Source organism: Rhinopithecus roxellana, chromosome 10 (genome assembly GCF_007565055.1).
Source record: "Rhinopithecus roxellana isolate Shanxi Qingling chromosome 10, ASM756505v1, whole genome shotgun sequence".
In the NCBI taxonomy this organism is placed as follows: domain Eukaryota; kingdom Metazoa; phylum Chordata; class Mammalia; order Primates; family Cercopithecidae; genus Rhinopithecus; species Rhinopithecus roxellana.
In genome coordinates, this window is record NC_044558.1 from 87,670,985 (window position 1) to 87,687,029 (window position 16,045).

At 46.1% G+C, this 16,045-nt stretch overlaps 1 protein-coding gene across 2 annotated transcripts in view; it reads left to right on the plus strand.

Moving 5' to 3' along the window:
- Positions 1-237: 237 nt before the first annotated feature.
- Positions 238-16,045, plus strand: part of WSB2 (WD repeat and SOCS box containing 2) — a 29,024-nt gene continuing 13,216 nt past the window's right edge. Inside the window, exons 1-2 of one of the 2 annotated variants that reach the window (XM_030938933.1) lie at positions 238-411; positions 9,300-9,468. In XM_030938933.1, the coding sequence (XP_030794793.1) occupies positions 399-411; positions 9,300-9,468 (182 nt within the window). In that variant the 5' untranslated portion in view covers positions 238-398. Of the gene's footprint in view, positions 412-9,265; positions 9,469-16,045 lie in introns of those variants that run through there. The other variant, XM_010368264.2, reaches the window with a different exon arrangement.

Below are 16,045 nucleotides of genomic sequence, written 5' to 3' on the forward strand. Positions count from 1 at the left end.
TTTTATCCCGCTCGCGCCCCACCCCGTTTCCGCTCACCTCCCCCCACCCCCTGCCCCATTTTTATCTGGTTCGCGCGTCTTCCCCGCCCCCGTTTCCCCTCAGCAACCCCTGGGCTTTTATCCCGTCAGCGTACCGCCCCCCCGATTTTCCATCTTTTCCCCCAGCTGCCTCCCCACCGTTTTTATCCCGTCCGCACCCCCCCTCCGTTTCCCCAGCGCCCCGCCCCCGCGCGTCTCCGCCCGCGCCCACCGCCATGTGACGGGAAGCAGCTGATGGCCTCTCCGGGCGGCGGCGGCGGCGGCCGGGCCAGGGCGGGCGGCGCGGGGGCGGCATGAGGGCCCGCGGCCCGGGGGGCTGAGGCGCCCGCCGCCTGCCGCGGGGGCCGCGCGCGTCCTCCATGGAGGCCGGAGGTGAGTGGGGCCCGGCGGCCAGTTCCCGCCCGGCGGGGCCGTGGCCCGTTCTCCCCGGGGAGGGGGAGGCGACCCCGGGGCTGGCTCGGCGGGGCGGGGCGGGGGCTGGACGCGGCGGGGGCGTCCGGCCTGGGAGATCCGCGCGGGGCCGGCGGGGGTGCGCGCCCGGCGACCAGCTTTGTTTCACTTTCGTTGTCAGTGGCCGCCACCCCGACTCCCGCTGGCGACAGGATCGGGAAGATCGGGCTTCTGCGGGAGGGGATCCCCCGACCGGGACAGAGGGGCTCCTGGGTGGGGAGCCCAAGCCCTAAAACGGAGATCCCCAAGGGGGTGGGTGCCCCGGTGCCAGGGGACGCACTCGCATGTCTAGATGGCAGTCACCTCTGCCCCTCACAAGCTGTGTGATGGTGACAGTGGACGAACCACTGAACCACCGCCACCCACGTCTCAGTTTTCTATCTGCAAAATGGGATAATTCTAGTACCTGCCTCGGAGGGTGGTTGGAACCCGGTAAAAATGGTGTCTGGGTTCCCTGTTGAAACAATCTATCCCCAGCCTCTCCCACTGGAGATTAATTCAGTGGAGGTGGGGCGGGACTGGAGATGCTGATCCCTGGCGATACTGTATGATCAGGCAAGTTTAGGATACATTGATAGGTCAGGACCTTGCCTCTATTCTTGTTAACTGTCATCCCCATCAGAAGACAGCGTGGAAGTCAGGATATTGGATATACCTCAAACCAGCTCAGATGAACATTTAAATCTCAGTGGGAAAGGTGTGTCTCTTATGCAAGGGGGAAAAACCTCAAGACGCATGCACGCCTCAGCCCTCTCCCCTCCAACGACCTTCCCTCGGAACCCCACCTGTATAGAGAAACTTGGGATAGATTTAGAATTGATTCCTGGAGTCCCACCTCTTGAAGGACCCGAGTTTAAATGCAATTTCCTTAGGAGAAATTTTCAGAACGGGGTCAAGGCCCAGGGCTCAGAATTTGTTCCAGAACTTCATTGTAATCTTGCAGCCAAGTTCAAGCTTCATCCTGGTCTGGAGGATTCTGATTGCTGATGGCTTGTTATTGTGGGTGGGAAGGTTGAAATCTGGGTATTCCCTGGGGTGGTGTTACTTTTTAATTTAGGAAATGACATTTCTTTGTTTGCTGAAGTCAGGCATTGAGTTAAAGGCAGCTCTCTCCCCTTCCCATCTAGATAAGGGCTTTCTTTTCAGTGAGTGTGTTACCCGTAGAATTCTTTTTTAAAGGGCCCCTACTGTTTGTGTAGATCCTGTGTGAATCTTTTTATAGCTTCCGTTTCATTTCCATTGCCTCCTTACAGTTCAGTCTGAAAGCAATCTGTAGCTAGCCTCCCTTTTTAACAGAAATCTGTTTCCAGTTCTGGGGTTTTCCTAAAGATTGACAACTTCGTTTTGAGGGTGTGGGCAGGGTTGTTGAGAGCTGCCAAGTTACTGTACAAAAAAGGCCAGAGTTTTAACTTCTTTTCAAATGGAATAAAGCCCATTGTAAAGGAAATACAATGGGCAACAGTTGAAATCTTCAGAGCAATGGTTAGAATTCATTTATTCATTCAACAAATATTTGTTGAGTGTCTACTATGTGCCAGGCACCCTCTAGGCCAGCCCTGACCAACACAAGTTTAATGTGAGCCACATATGTAATTTAAAATGTTCAGGTAGCCACATTAAAAAAAGAAAAAAGAACTAGGTGACAATTTAAAAACTCTTTCAATCCAACATGTCTAAAATATTACTGCTACATGTAATCAAATAAATTGTAATGTTTTAGATTTTTTGTGTGTGCTAACTGTTCAAAATGTGTTGTGTATTTTATACTTTCAGCCCATCTGAATTCTGACTTGCCACATTTCAAGTGGCTGGTAACTACATGTGATTTCCCTATTAGAAATCACAGTGTAGCCCAATAGCAGTGAACTGGCAAGTTTGGGTACATTGAGAAAGAGATAGACAATAAATATGTAAAAATGACAGGCAATCAAGAAAATATCAACCAAACGTGCTGGGGTGGCTCACGCCTGTGATCCCAGCACTTTGGGAGGCTGAGGCGGGCAGATCACTCGAGGTCAGGAGTTCAAGACTAGCCTCACTAACATAATGAAACCCCGTCTCTACTGAAAATACAAAATTAATTGGGCGTGGTGGTGCGTGCCTATAATCCCAGCTACTCAGGAGGCTGAGGCAGGAGAATCGCTTGAACCAGAGAGTGGGAGGTTGCAGTGAGCCGAGATTGCACCATTGTACTCCAGCTTGGGCAACAAGAGTGAAATTCCATCTCAAAAAAAAGAAAAAGAAAAAGAAAATATCTAAGTGATGGTTATAAAGAAAATCAAATGGTTAAAGGAAAGTGAATAGTGCCAGGCGCAGTGGCCCAGCAGTTTGGGAGGCCAACTTGGGTAGATCACTTGAGCCCAGGAGTTTGAGACCAGTCTAGGCAGCATGGCGAAACCCCATCTCTACAAAAAATACAGAACTATAGGCGCTTAGAATGCGGCTGTAGTCCCAGCTGCTGGGGAGGCTGAGATGGGAGGATCATCTGAGCCTGGGGAGGTTGAGGTTGCAGTGAGTCATGATGGCGCTACAGCATTCCAGCCTGGGCGACAGAGCAAGACCCTGTCAAAAAAAAAAAAAAGAAAATGAATGGTCACTTTAGATAGTGAGGCCAGGATGGTCTCTTGAGAAGGTGACATGAGGACTAATCCCTGAATGATAAGATGGAGCAACCGAGGAAAGCTTTTGAGGCCGGTGGAATATCTAATGTACATGTCACAGGAAAAATCACCTAGCTTCCTGCTGGCTGGGGTCATAGCTTTCATCTCTGTGTTAAGGCTAACTGCTTTGCCTAGAAGAGGCTTATAATATATACCTTTCCACTCAGCCTGATTGTCCAAACACGTCCCATTGTTTAATTAGCAAACCCTGATCCAGGGCCAGGTGTGATGGCTCATGCCTGCAGGAGGATCGCTTGAGCTTAGGAGATCAAAACCAGCTTGGTGAACATAGCCAGACCCCCATCTCTACTAAAAATTTAAGTTAAAAAAAAAAAAAAATAAGCTGAGTGTGATGGTACGCCCCCGTAGCCCCAGATACACAGGAGGTTGAGGCCAGAGGATCACTTGAACCTGGGTGGGAGGTTGAGGCTGCAGTGAGCTATGATCGAGCCACTGCACCCCAGCCTGGGTTTCAGCATAAGACCCTGTTTCAAAAAAAAAAAAAAAAAGAATATATATATATATATATATGTATGATATACTTGAAATTTGCTAAGAGTAGATTTTAAGTGTTCTCACCACACAAAAATAAGTATGTGAGGTAATGCATATATGGTAATGAGCTTGAGCCATTCCACAATGTATACATATATCAAAACATGTTATATGCCATAATATATATGATTTTTATTTATCAATTTAAAAAAGAAGAGGCCGGATGCGGTGACTCACTCCTGTAATCCCAGCACTTTGGGAGGCCGAGGTGGGCAGATCACCTGAGGTCACGAGTTTGAGACCAGCCTGGCCAACATGGTGAAACCCTGACTCTACTAAAAATACAAAAATTAGCTGGGTGTGGTGGTGAGCACCTGTAATCCCAGCTACTCAGGAGGCTGAGGCAGGAGAATCACTTGAACCCAGGAGGCGGAGGTTGCAGTGAGCTGAGATCGCGCCACTGCACTCCAGCCTGGGCGGCAGAGTGAGACTCCGTCTCAAAAAAAAAAAAAAAAAAAGAACGAGAAAACAAAGAAACCCTGATTCATAGGCCTTTTCACCAAGAAGGGCCTGCAAGTACCATACCAGATGAAGCTAGATACCCCACCCCCAGCTCTGTTTTTGTTTTTTTGTTTTGTTTTTAAGTTCTGCACTAACTAGGGCTTTCTCTCCCTTTAGCCAAGTTTAGTTTGGGCCCAGACTCCAAGAGACAGGAGTCACTGAGTTTGTTCTTCTTTTAGCTCCTGGATTCCTGAACCTGAAATAGCAAGAGATTAAATCCCTAAATCACAGAAATAGAGTGTGAATTCTGAGTAGGGCTTGTGTTTAAGAAGCATTTCATGTGAAGTGTTTGGCATAAGCATCATCAGAGTTTAAGGGGCTTTATTTTTTATTTTTGGGGGACAGAGTCTTGCTCTGTCGCCCAGGCTGGAGTGCAGTGGCGCGATCTCTGCTCACTGCAACCTGTACCTCCTGGGTTCAAGTGATTCTCCTGCCTCAGCCTCCCAAGTAGCTGGGATTACAGGCGCCCGCCACCATGCCTGGCTAATTTTTGTATTTTTAGTAGAGACAGGGTTTCATCATGTTGGCCAGGCTAGTCTTGAACTCTTGACCTCAAGTGATCCGCCTGCCTCGGCCTCCCAAAGTGTTGGGATTACAAGCATGAGCCACCATGCCCGGCCAGCTTTATATTACTTTTTTGTTTAAAGAGTTATACCATATGTATTTTTTAGACAAATATTTACTTACTGCCTGCCCTCCACCAGGAACTCTGCCAGGTCTGGGGATTAATATACAAGGTTCCTGCTCCCTGGAATTGATGTCCTAGTAGAGGGGAGACAGATGACAATCAAATGGTGATAGGGCTGTAAAGAAAATAAAGTGAGGGGTTGGGAAGGAGGTTGACAGGGGTCAGAAGACTCTCTAAGCAGTTGTCATTTGAGCTAGACCTGAATAAGAGTAGATGCCAGCCGAGGAGAGGCATTCCAGATGAAGGGAATGGTTGGTGCAAAGGCCTAGGGTCAGAACTAATTGAGCATTGGCAGAGGGTAGAGAGAAGGGCAATGTGTTGGAGGCAGGGGCAGGGAGAGAAGTACAAGCCCAGGGAGGTTCAGATTATGCTGGATTTTGAGGGCAGGGTGAGTAGCTAGAGTTTTATTCTAACAGTGAAACTGATCACTCTGGAGGCAAGGAGAACTGATGGTGCGGGGCTAGAGGGGAAGCAGGGAGAGCAACTGGAAGGTTGTCTACTGGGCCAGGTGGGAGATGGTGCTGCATAGATGAGCATAGAGATGGAGAGGGGTTAGATTTGGCAAGTCTTTTGGAAACAGACTTCAAAGAACTTGCTAATGGATTTGGTTTGGGAGATTAAAAAAAAAAAGGTCAGGCATGGTGGTTTATGCCTGTAATCCCAGCACTTTGGGAGGCCGAGGTGGGCAGATTGCTTCAGTCCAGGAGTTTGAGACCAGCCTGGCCAAGATAGCAAAAACCTGTCTCTACTAAAAATACAAAAATTAGCTGGGTGTGATGGTGCATGCCCGTAATCCCAGCTTCTTGGGAGGCTGAGGCTGAATTGCTTGAACCCAGGAGGCGGAGGTTGCAGTGAGCCGAGATCGTGCCATTGCGCCATAGCAGTCCAGCGTGGGTGACAGAGCGAGACTCCATCTCAAAAAAAAAGAAAAAAAGAGGATAATGTAGAGGAAGTGAACCAACTGTGAATGTTATCAGGATGGAAAAAAAAAAAAGATATTTTCATTCTGGTCATTTGATCCGGAACTCCTGGTCTCAAGCAATTCTTCCACCTCTGCCTCCCGGAGCGCTGGGATTACAGGTGTAAGCCACATCCCAGGCCATCCAGGTCATTTGAAAATGTTTCTCTACATCAGTCAATGTCATTTAATACTTGACTACATCTGGGTTTCTTAGCCTCAGCATTGTTGACGTTTTGGGCCAAATGATTCTTTGCTGTGGGCTGTCCTGTGCACTGCAGGGCATTGAGCAGCACCCCTGGCCTCCACCCACTAGACGGCAGTAGTAGCATCTCCAGTTGTGACAACCAAAAATGTTACTGCCAAATGTCCTCAAGGGGCAAAATAGCCCCCAGCTGAGAACCCTGGGTCTATACAAATAGCTATACACATGTGATTGTATAAATGAAACTATCACACGTACAAATGTAGATTTCTAGGAGGATTTACCTGGGTCTATACAACAAGCTATTTACACAGACCATATATATATATATATAAATTTCTTTCTTTCTTTCTCTTTCTTCTGTTTCTTTCTTTCTTTTCTTTCCTTTCCTTCCTTTCTTTTCTTTCTTTTCTATCTTTCTCTTTCTAGAGATGGAGTCTATGTTGACCAGGCTGGTCTTGAACTCCTGGCCTCAAGCGATCATTCCATCTCAGCCTACCGAAGTGCTAGGATTATAAGTGTGAGCCACCATGCCTGGCCAGCCCTAATACATTAAAACCCAGATCTACACGTAGAACCTCTGAGAATGAATATTCTCTTTACAAAGGCTTGATATGATTTATTAACATTATATTTAAAGACAGAAGTTTCAGCAACACACACCTATTTTATATAACAAGATATACCTATGTTATTATTTTCCTATAAATGCATATACTATAATTTATTTATTTATTTGAGATGGCGTTTCACTCTTGTTGCCTAGGCTGGAGTGCAATGATGCCATCTCGGCTCACTGCAGCCTCTGCCTTCCACCTCCCGGGTTCAAGCAATTCTCCTGCCTCAGCCCCCTGAGTAGGTGGGATACAGGCATGTGCCGCTACGCCTGGCTTATTTGTATTTTTAGTAGAGATGGGGTTTCTCCATGTTGGTTAGGCTGGTCTCGAACTCCTGACCTCAGGTGATCTGCCCGCCTTGGCCTCCCAAAGTGCTGGGATTACAGGCATGAGCCTATTTTTTTTTTTTTTGAGACAGAGTCTTGCTCTGTCACCCAGGCTGGAGTGCAGTGGCGCAATCTCGGCTCATTGCAGCCTCCGCCTCCTGGGTTTAAGTGCTTCTCCTTCCTCAGCTTCCTGAGTAGCTGGGACTACAGGTGCCCACTACCATGTGTGGCTAATTTTTTTTTTTTTTTTTAAATGTATTTTTAGTAGAGACATGGTTTCACCATGTTTGCTAGGCCGGTCTTAAACTCCTGTCCTGAAGTGATCCACCTACCTTGGCCTCCCAAAGTGCTGGGATTACAGATGTGAGCCACTGCACCCAGCAAAAATATTTTATAAATATACACATATGCATCTCTACCATCTGCTTTACTGAATCCAAGATACCATGGATTGTATTATCATCATCTATAACTGAGAAAAAAATACTACGTATTTAACTATGAAAAGTCATTGATTGTAAGATACATCCTGATTTCAGCAAGGTCAAAATGTAGAAGATGTATAAAGATGTGTCTTAACATATATGAAATATGGGTTTTAAAAATGAGTATCTTATCTGGTAACAGCCAGGGTCAAAGTCTTCCACATTCCACATTCCTTGTGTGGAATGCACACATCAGGAACTGACCTCATTCAGGATGGAAGCCAGTTTTTGTATTAGTAAGTATCACAGTCATAATGGTCAAAAAATTCATTCTGAAGGCCTTTAATTTATGAGCTTCCTCAGCCATTGAGAATCTTCCACCGGAGTAAAGAACTGAACTAGGAACTGTGGGTCAGTCAATGAAGAAGCTCCAATCTGGTGCCTACTCTTTCACAAAATGGTGTGCTAGGTCCTGGGAGAAACAAAGAGGAAATGATCTGGGTGTTGGAACAAGGTATTTAGACACTGATAAGGAGGGCCGGGGGCAGAGGGAAATTGGTTACACAAGAGAGAACGAAATAAACAAGGTGCGACTTATTTCCGTTTTAATAGTATGAGATCAGGGTACGCTTCTTACTTGTGAATCTAGGTGGGATTATTACTTTTTCTTTCTTTTTTGTTACTTTGAGAAGCTAGGGATTCTCATAAGCAAAAGTGGGTCCAGGTGTGAACGTAAATAAAGCCCCTTGCATGTCAAGGAGATTTTGTGGCCAGAGTGTGGCCTGCAGGGAGGGGATAAGGGAAGGAGTCTGGACCGATGGGCTGGGGCAGATGGCATGTGGTGGAAGGCCTGGGCTCAGTTGCCTTTATGATGTAGGCAGGTGGGAGCTTTCAAATGTATTTGAAAGAAATGATGTGATGGTATGTGTATTTCAGCTTTAGCAGCGTCTCTAGGGGTAGGAAGACCGATCAGGAGACTGTAGCAAAAGATCTGGGCAAGATGAGATGAAGGTTTAACGTCGGAGAGAGGATGTGGAAGCAGGAGAGATGGGGAGATGGAATCTATACTTCTGAGTGTGAGGAAGCAAGGCAAGGGCTGAGCGTTTTTAGCCTTAATGATGGGGAGGATGCAGGCGAGTGAGAGGGAGCCTTTGAGTTTCATATATTCCTTCTTTGACAGCAGCAGGTTCTTTTTTTTTTGAGACGGAGTCTTGCTCTGTTGCCCAGGCTGGAGTGCAGTGGCGTGATCTCAGCTCACTGCAAACTCTGCCTCCCAGGTTTACACCATTCTCCTGCCTCAGCCTCCCAAGTAGCTGGGACTACAGGCGTCCACCACCACGCCTGCCTAATTTTTGGTATTTTTAGTAGAGATGGGGTTTCACCATGTTAGGATGGTCTCGATCTCCTGACCTTGTGATTCGCCCACCTCAACCTCCCAAAGTGCTGGGATTACAGGCATGAGTCACTGCGCCCGGCCCTAGCAGCAGGTTCTTTTGAAGAAAACTGAAATGCATTGGAAAGCCTTGCTATTTTGGCCCCATAATCAGCACTATCTAGCATATTCCTGGTCTGGCTATGTCTCTACTTTTCTCCCCTTCAAGTATTCACAGAAAAATGAGGCCTCCATTCACTGAGTTCACGGGCACAAAGGTTACTGTGAGTCATGGTTAACCAGCAGTGAGGAGTGCCAGGATTGAGTAACCATGGTGGAATGTGGCCTGTGGCTGCTGTTACTGCCCTGGGTCATTTAAGTGACAACTCCCTCTGGGAATGGATAGTGTCGCTCTTTGCCACAGGGAGACGGTGGCTTTCCTGTGTCTGGGTGGTCAGGGAGCAAGGGGGTATGTATTCGAAGCATGTTGTCTCCTGCCCCAGAGGAACCGCTGCTGCTGGCCGAACTCAAGCCCGGGCGCCCCCACCAGTTTGATTGGAAGTCCAGCTGTGAAACCTGGAGCGTCGCCTTCTCCCCAGATGGCTCCTGGTTTGCTTGGTCTCAAGGACACTGCATCGTCAAACTGATCCCCTGGCCACTGGAGGAGCAGTTGTAAGTGTTCTCTCACTGGGGCCCCATCCAGCGCGTTTCCAAACACCCCTTGTTCTTTTGCCATCTCCCTGCCCGAGAACCAGAGAGAGGGAAGGTGGCTCATGGTTCAGGAATTGATCATGGGGGTTTCCAGAGCCCCAAGTTCTGTATATGTGAAAGTCAATTCGGTCAAGATTATGTTAGCCCCAAGTTGGCTTTTTTTCCCATAGCTTTATTGAGATGTAATTTATATACCACACAATTTGTCCATTTAAAGTATACAATACAATGGCTTTTAATCTATCCACAGAGTTGTGCATCCATCACCATCATCAATTTTTACTTTATTTATTTATTTTTTGAGACAGTCTCCGTCTCCTAAGCTGGAGTGCAGTGGCGCAATCTTGGCTCACTACAACCTCTGCCTCCTGGGTTCAAGCGATTCTCCTGCCTGCCTCAGTCTCCCGAGTAGCTGGGATTACAGGCATATACCACCATGCCTGGCTAATTTTTGTATTATTAGTAGAGATGAGGTTTCGCCATGTTGGCCAGGCTGGGGTCGAACTCCTGACCTCAAGTGATTCACCTGCCTCGGCCTCCCAAAGTGCTGGGATTATACATTTCTCCCATGAGCCACTGCACCCAGCACATAATCAATTTTAGAATATCTTTATTTCCTCAAAAAGAAATCCTGTACCCCTTAGCTTAGGTCCCCTAACCCCCCTGCACTCTCTAGGCAACCACTAATCTACTTTGTCTCTCTAGATTGACCTATTCTAGATGTTTCCTATTCATGGTTCATACAACACGTAGCCTTTTTTGACTAGCTTCTTTCATTTTACATAATGTTTTCACAATTCATCTGTGTTCTAGCATATACTAGTATTTCATTTCCTTTTATTGCATCATATGGAGATGACAAATTTTGTTCATACATTTATCAGTTGATGGACATTGGGTTGTCTTCGTGTTTTGGTTGTTACAAATAGTGCTGCTATGAACATTTATATAGAAAACTTGTGTTTTCTATGTTTAACTATTTGAGGAAGTGTCAGACTGTTTTCCAGAGTGGCTACACCATTTTACTTTCCCACCAGCAATGGATTCAAGTTCCAGATTCTCTACATCCAACCCTTGTTATTGTCTGTCTTTTTTATTATCCTAGTGGGTAGCCATCCTAGCGGTGTGAAGTGGCATTTCATAGTGGTTTCGATTTGCATTTCCCTGATGGCTATGGATGTCAAGCATCTTTTCTTTTCTTTTTTTTTTGAGGCAGAGTCTCACTCTGTTGTTCAGGCTGGAGTGCAGTGGCATGATCTCGGCTCACTGCAACCTCCACCTCCTGGGTTCAAGCAATTCTCCTGCCTCAGCCTCCCAAGTAGCTGGGACTACAGGTGCACACCACCATGCCTAGATAATGTTTGTACTTTTAGTAGAGACGAGGTTTCACTGTGTTGGCCAGGCTGGTCTCAAACTCCTGACCTCAGGTGATCCACCCGCCTTGGCCTCCCAAAGTGCTGGGATTACAGGTGTGGAGCCACTGCACCTGGCGGAGTATCTTTTCAGGTGCTTACTGGTGCTTTGTATACGTTCTTTGGATAAATGTCTACTCCGAGCCTTTGCTCGTTTTTGTCTCTTTATTATCAACCAAGTTTATTTTATTTTATGTTATCTTTTGAGAGAGAGAGAGAGGGTCTTGCTCTGTTGTCCAGGCTTGAGTGCAGTGGCTCAGTCACGGCTCACTGCAGCCTCAATCTGCTGGGCTCAAGCTATCCTCCTGCCCTAGCCTCCCATGTAGCTGGTACTACAGGCACACCACTATGCCTGCCTAACTTTTAAATATTTTGTAGAGACAGGGTCTCGCCTAGGCCTGGTCTTGAACTCCTGGCTTCAAGCAGTCCTCCTGCCTCAGCCTCCCAAGTAGCTGGGATTACAGGCGTGAGCCATGGCACTTGGCCAAGTTTAGTTTCTGATACTAGTTTTTCTTTCTTTGGGATGGACAAGCCCTGGTGTCCGAATGCTGTGAGCTCCCATACAGATGGTCCAGCATCTATATGTTTTCATTTGTCCCAGGGCAACTCTATGTCTGTATTCATTCATTCAGCCAGCCTTGGGTGCGTAGGTTCTTTCTTTTTTTTTTTTTTTTTTTGAGATGGAGTCTCGCTCTGTCGCCCAGGCTGGAGTGCAAGGGTGCAATCTTGGCTCACTGCAATCTCCGCCTCCTGGGTTCAAGCAATTCTCCTGCCTCAGCCTCCTGAGTAACTGTGATTACAGGTGTGCACTACCACCTCTGGCTAATTTTTTTGTATTTTAGTAGAGACGGTGTTTTACTATGTTGGCCAGCCTTGGTTGCATAGTTTCTTTGCGTAACACTGAGTTAGGGACTGAGAGTCCTGAGATAAATCAAACATGGCCCTTGCCCTTGAAGCTCTCATTTATTTTGCTTTAAGCATTTTTTATAAATAACATTAGATTTAAGGTTTTTATAAGTTGGATATGAAATCTGCCTTGATAAGAGGGAATGTTGACAGGAGTTTGTTGAGATGGGTACTCTGCATGCTGCTAGGGTTGAGGGGGATAAATTTGTGCAGTTTCTGGAAGGAAGGCTGGCAAAACGCATCAAAGACCTGAAAAATGTACTTCTGAGCCGGGTGCAGTAGCTGATGCCTATAATCCCAGCACTTTGGGAGGCCGAGGCAGGCGGATCCCTTGAGGTCAGGAGTTTGAGACCAGTTTGGCCAACATGGTGAAATCCCGTCTCTACTAAAAATACAAAAAGTTAGACAGGTGTGGTGGTGTGCACCTGTAATCCCAGCTACTCAGGAGGCTGAGATAGGAGAATCGTGTGAACCTGGGAGGCGGAGGTTGCAGTGAGCTGAGATCGTGCCACTGCACTCCAGCCTGGGTAACAGAGCAAGACTCTGTCTCAAAAAAAAAGAAAAAAGAAATCTCAGAAATGGTGTCATCTATTTATATACACTGATCTTCGTTATGAAATTAGTTGTATATTAAGAAAATTGGAAACAGTTTGAAATCCAGGAATGAGAGGACGGTTAAGAAAATTTTACCATTTCCATATGATATTTTTGCAGCCATCAGATTTTGTTATGTGTTTTTAATCAGGGTTTTCAGTTCCTTCTGTGGTCAGTTTAATGATAATGCCAAGGTCATACATTGTTTACTAATTCCCCACTTGAAATACAAGGGATGCTCCTTCATTTCAAGACTTGACATATAAGTAAATTTACTATATGAATTTATAGTCTGTTTTTTTTTTTTTTTTTTTGAGACGGAGTCTCGCTCTGTTGCCCAGGCTGGAGTGCAGTGGCGCAATCTCAGCTCACTGCAAGCTCTGCCTCCCAGGTTCTTGGCATTCTCCTGCCTCAGCCTCCTGAGTAGCTGGGACTACAGGCGCCCGCCACCACACCCGGCTAATTTTTTTTTTTTTTTTTTGGTATTTTTAGTAGAGATGGGGTTTCACTGTGTTAGCCAGGATGGTCTTGATCTCCTGACCTTGTGATCCACCTGCCTCAGCCTCCCAAAGTGCTGGGATTACAAGGCGTGAGCCACCGCGCCCGGCCCTAGTCTGCTTTTTTTTTTAAAAGCACAACCTGAAAGATCTGTCAGTTTCCTGAAAATCACTCTTGTTTTCAAATACATGCATTTCTATAGGTAAATATATCCTTTCACTATTAACTAAGGAAAATGGAAAAAGGTATTTGAGTATTAACCATTTTTTCATATTTATTATTTAACATAATGAGCTAAGTGTTATTTTTTCCTGTGTTGAGTGAGAAGTTACTGGTTTTGGAGAACAATCACACTTTTTTTTTTTTTTTTTTTTTTTTGAGAGAGTCTTGCTCTGTCGTCCAGGCCAGAGTGTACTGGAGCATCTCGGCTCACTGCAACCTCCGCCTCCTGGATTCAAGCGGTTCTCCTGCCTCAACCTCCTGAGTAACTGGGATTACAGGCGTGTGCCACCACACTCAGCTAATTTTTTTGTATTTTTAGTAGAGACACGGTTTCACCATGTTGCCCAGACTGGTCTTGAACTCCTGGCCTCAAGGGATCCACCCGCCTTGGCCTCCCAAAGTGCTGGGATTACAGGTGTGAGCCATTGCACCCGGCAAAATCACATATTTTGAAGAACAGTATTCTGAGAAAATGTTTGCAGTATGAAGCTTATTGAAAAAAAGAGGCTATATGGCCGGGTGTGGTGGCTCATGCCTGTAATCCCAGCACTTTGGGAGGCAGAAGTGGAAGGATCACTTGAGGCTAGGAGTTCCAGATCAGCCTGGGCAACATAGCAAGACCCTGTTTCTACAAAAAAAATTTAAAAATTAGCCTGGCGTGGTGGCACATGCATGTGGTCCTAGCTACTCAGGAGGCTGAGATGGGAGGATTGCCTGAACCCAGGAATTAGAGGCTGCAGTGAGCTCTGATCATACCAGGCCACTCCAGCCTGGGCGACAGTGAGACGCTGTCTCTTAAAAAAAAAAATAAAAAGCAGTTTGTAAAACCATGTATGCAGTATGATATCAGATTTGTTTTTTTGTTTTGTTTTGTTTTGTTTTGAGACGGAGTCTTGCTCTGTCGCCCGGGCTGGAGTGCAGTGGCTAGATCTCAGCTCACTGCAAGCTCCGCCTCCCGGGTTTACGCCATTCTCCTGCCTCAGCCTCCGGAGTAGCTGGGACTACAGGCGCCCGCCACGTCACCCGGCTAGTTTTTTGTATTTTTAGTAGAGACGGGGTTTCACCGTGTTAGCCAGGATGGTCTCGATCTCCTGACCTCGTGATCTGCCCGTCTCGATCCGCCCGTCTCGGCCTCCCAAAGTACTGGGATTATAGGCTTGAGCCACCGCGCCCAGCCTCAGATTTGTTTTTAAAAGACATGTGTATATACACAAAAATTTATAGTGAGATGTTTAGAATGGTGGTGTTAGGATTATAGGTAATTTTTACTTTATTTGTCTCATTTGCACATTTCTCCCATGTTTCTCTACTATTTTTATTTATTATTTTTATAATTTAAAATAATTGGATTTTTTGGGGGGCAGAGACAAGGTCTTACTCCGTCACCCAGGCTGGAGTACAGTGGCATGATCATAGCTCAATGCAGCCTTGAACTCCTTGCCTCAAGTGATCCTCCCTCAGCTTCCTAAAGGCGTAGCCACCACACCCCGCCCACAATTGCTATTTTAAAAGTCTTTTAAAAGAGAGAATTTGGGGCATTTATATTCTAGTTAGGGTAGTTTTACATTTTTTAAAAATCATATTATGTAGTGCTTTTGATATTGAGCAAATAATTGATATTAACCAAATAATTGTACTACTTTTCGAAATAAAGTTTTTAGAAACTTTAACTTCAGTGAAGCTAAATTCTGCCAATGAATCTGTCTTGCCTCATCAGCCCTTTCCCACGGTACGATCTCCCTGCATTTCATGTAACTCATCCCTTGATTCATTAGCAAACTCAAAGTATTTTTTAAGCATTAGGCCAGGATACCCAAGACCGTAGTTCCAGTTCTGCCCCTGATTTTGTGACCCCGGGAAAGTTAATAACCCATAAAATGGAGATTTTAGTATCTCGTTCTAGAAAAATTAAATTTAGGATATTAAAATGAAATGACAAATATGCCTTAATTCTTTTGGAATAAAGTAGCTACAGGTGTATTCCTTAATTCAAATACAGAAATTAGGGCCAGGTGTGGTGCCACACGCCTATAATCTCAGCACTTTGGGAGGCTGAGGTGGGATGGATTGCTTGAGGCCAGGAATTAGTGACTAACCTGGGCAACACAGCAAGACCCTGTCTCTGCAAAAAATTAAAAAATTAGCTGGGTATGGTGGCATGCACCTGTAGTCCCAGCTACTCAGGAAGCTGAGGTGGAAGGACTGCTTGAGCCCTGGAGTTCAAGGCTGCTGTAAGCTATGGTCACACCACTGCACTGCAGCCTGGGTGCCAGAGAGCGACCCTGTCTCTAAAAAAACCAAAATAAATAAAACAAATACAGAAATCAGGATTTTATAAGAAATAAAATAAATTTAACTGGTGGCTCCAAGCTGTCTTAAACCTCTTCCCATAGCCTGCCTCTTAAGTGCTTCTTCTCGTGACAGCAAACTCAGTGGCCAGTGCCAGGGCCAGAGCCAGGTAGGTCTGGACAGTCTGTGGAGAGGCAACCGATCGAAATGACATTCGTGGTCACATTCAGATTGGCCAGAATAACAAGTTTCAGCCTATATTTGGCCATTTAGACCCAGAGGTTGGCAAACTTTTTCTTTTTCTTTTCTTTTCTTTCTTTTTTTTTTTTGAGATGGAGTCTTGCTCTGTCATCCAGGCTGGAGTGCAGTGGTGCGACCTCAGTTCACTGCAACCTCTGCCTCCTGGGCTCAAGCGATTCTCCTGCTTCAGCCTCCCGAGTAGCTGGGACTATAGGCACCCCCCACCATGCCCGGCTAATTTTTTGTATTTTTAGTAGAGGCGGGGTATCACCATGTTGGCCAGGCTGGCCTCAAACTCCTGACCTCAAGTGATCCACCCACCTTGGCCTCCCAAAATGCTGGGATTACAGGCATGAGCTATGGCGCCTGGCCAACTT